This window comes from Pteropus alecto, unplaced genomic scaffold, assembly GCF_000325575.1.
Source record: "Pteropus alecto unplaced genomic scaffold, ASM32557v1 scaffold110, whole genome shotgun sequence".
Lineage (NCBI taxonomy): Eukaryota > Metazoa > Chordata > Mammalia > Chiroptera > Pteropodidae > Pteropus > Pteropus alecto.
In genome coordinates, this window is record NW_006431920.1 from 10,701,767 (window position 1) to 10,702,759 (window position 993).

A 993-nucleotide genomic window follows, 5' to 3' on the forward strand; every position below is an offset into this window, starting at 1 on the left:
AACCTAGAACCGGGCATCCGCTGGCTGATTGACATGCCCACTCTCCACCCCGCCCCAGGCCCCCGGCCCCCAGCCCCGGGCGGAGCTAGACCTAGGCCAGAGGTGGGCAGACTTGGAAGGATTTCCTAGCCTGTGAAGTCAGCACAGGGACAGGGAGGTGCAGACCCCCCTACCCAGGGCCGCCAGCCTCGGGGCGGGGGTGCCCAGCCGAGGCGGGCGGCGCAGCTTCCCGGGTGGGTGCGTGTGTGCACAGGCCCGGCGCCCATGGACCTGCAGCCGGGGCGCCGCGTACCGGGCCCCAGAGCACCCGTCTCCCCGCGGGCGTGCTGGCGACCTTTGGAATTAGTTGCTCCTCTCTGCCTCTGAGGGGCTCTGCGCCTCCACGGGCGACGCGGAAGTTTGTGCGGATCGTGGCTGTGTGTTGGCGGGAGACACTTCCAACCCTCCCCCGCCTGATGTCACCTCAGCGACCCCTCCCAGCTACCCGACCAGATCGCGGCCCCGAGGGGGGCGGGGGCGGGGTCTCAGCGGGTGGCCCGAAAGCGCCCTCTTCAACCCCCCCATCTCCCAGCTCTATTGGCGCCAATCGGGGGCGAGTGAGGGGGGCGACTCTGGGGCATCGCACACTGCCAACCCTGAGAAACCCGGAAAGAGCCCCCTCTCTACCCCTGCCTCAGTTTCCCCACCTCGAGCAGACGGGAGTGCTCCAGGGGCGCCAGGCCCCGCCCCACGTCCCTGAGCCTCCCGGAGTTCAGACTCTCCTCGCTCGCTCTCAGGCTGGGACCTTCGAGCCCCGCCAAGGCGGACGCCCGGTGGGGATTCCCGGCCCCCTACTTCTCTCCGCCCGCGGTGCCCCGGCTGCAGCCCCCTCCGCGCGGCCCTTGTACCTTTGCCCCGTAGCGGGCCCCGTGCCTCCTCCTTGCTGATCTGAGTAATGACGGCCGAGCTGTCCATGGGGCCGGGCACGCTCCGCTCCGGCCGGACTCTGGCCCC

General features: G+C 70.7%; 1 protein-coding gene across 2 annotated transcripts in view; it reads right to left on the reverse strand.

Moving 5' to 3' along the window:
- CTDSP1 (CTD small phosphatase 1) overlaps positions 1-987 on the reverse strand; it is a 9,667-nt gene extending 8,680 nt beyond the window's left edge. For both annotated transcript variants that reach the window (XM_006906724.3, XM_006906723.3), the window contains exon 1: positions 888-987. In XM_006906724.3, the coding sequence (XP_006906786.1) occupies positions 888-954 (67 nt within the window). In that variant the 5' untranslated portion in view covers positions 955-987. The remainder of the gene's footprint in view (positions 1-887) is intronic.
- Positions 988-993: the final 6 nt, after the last annotated feature.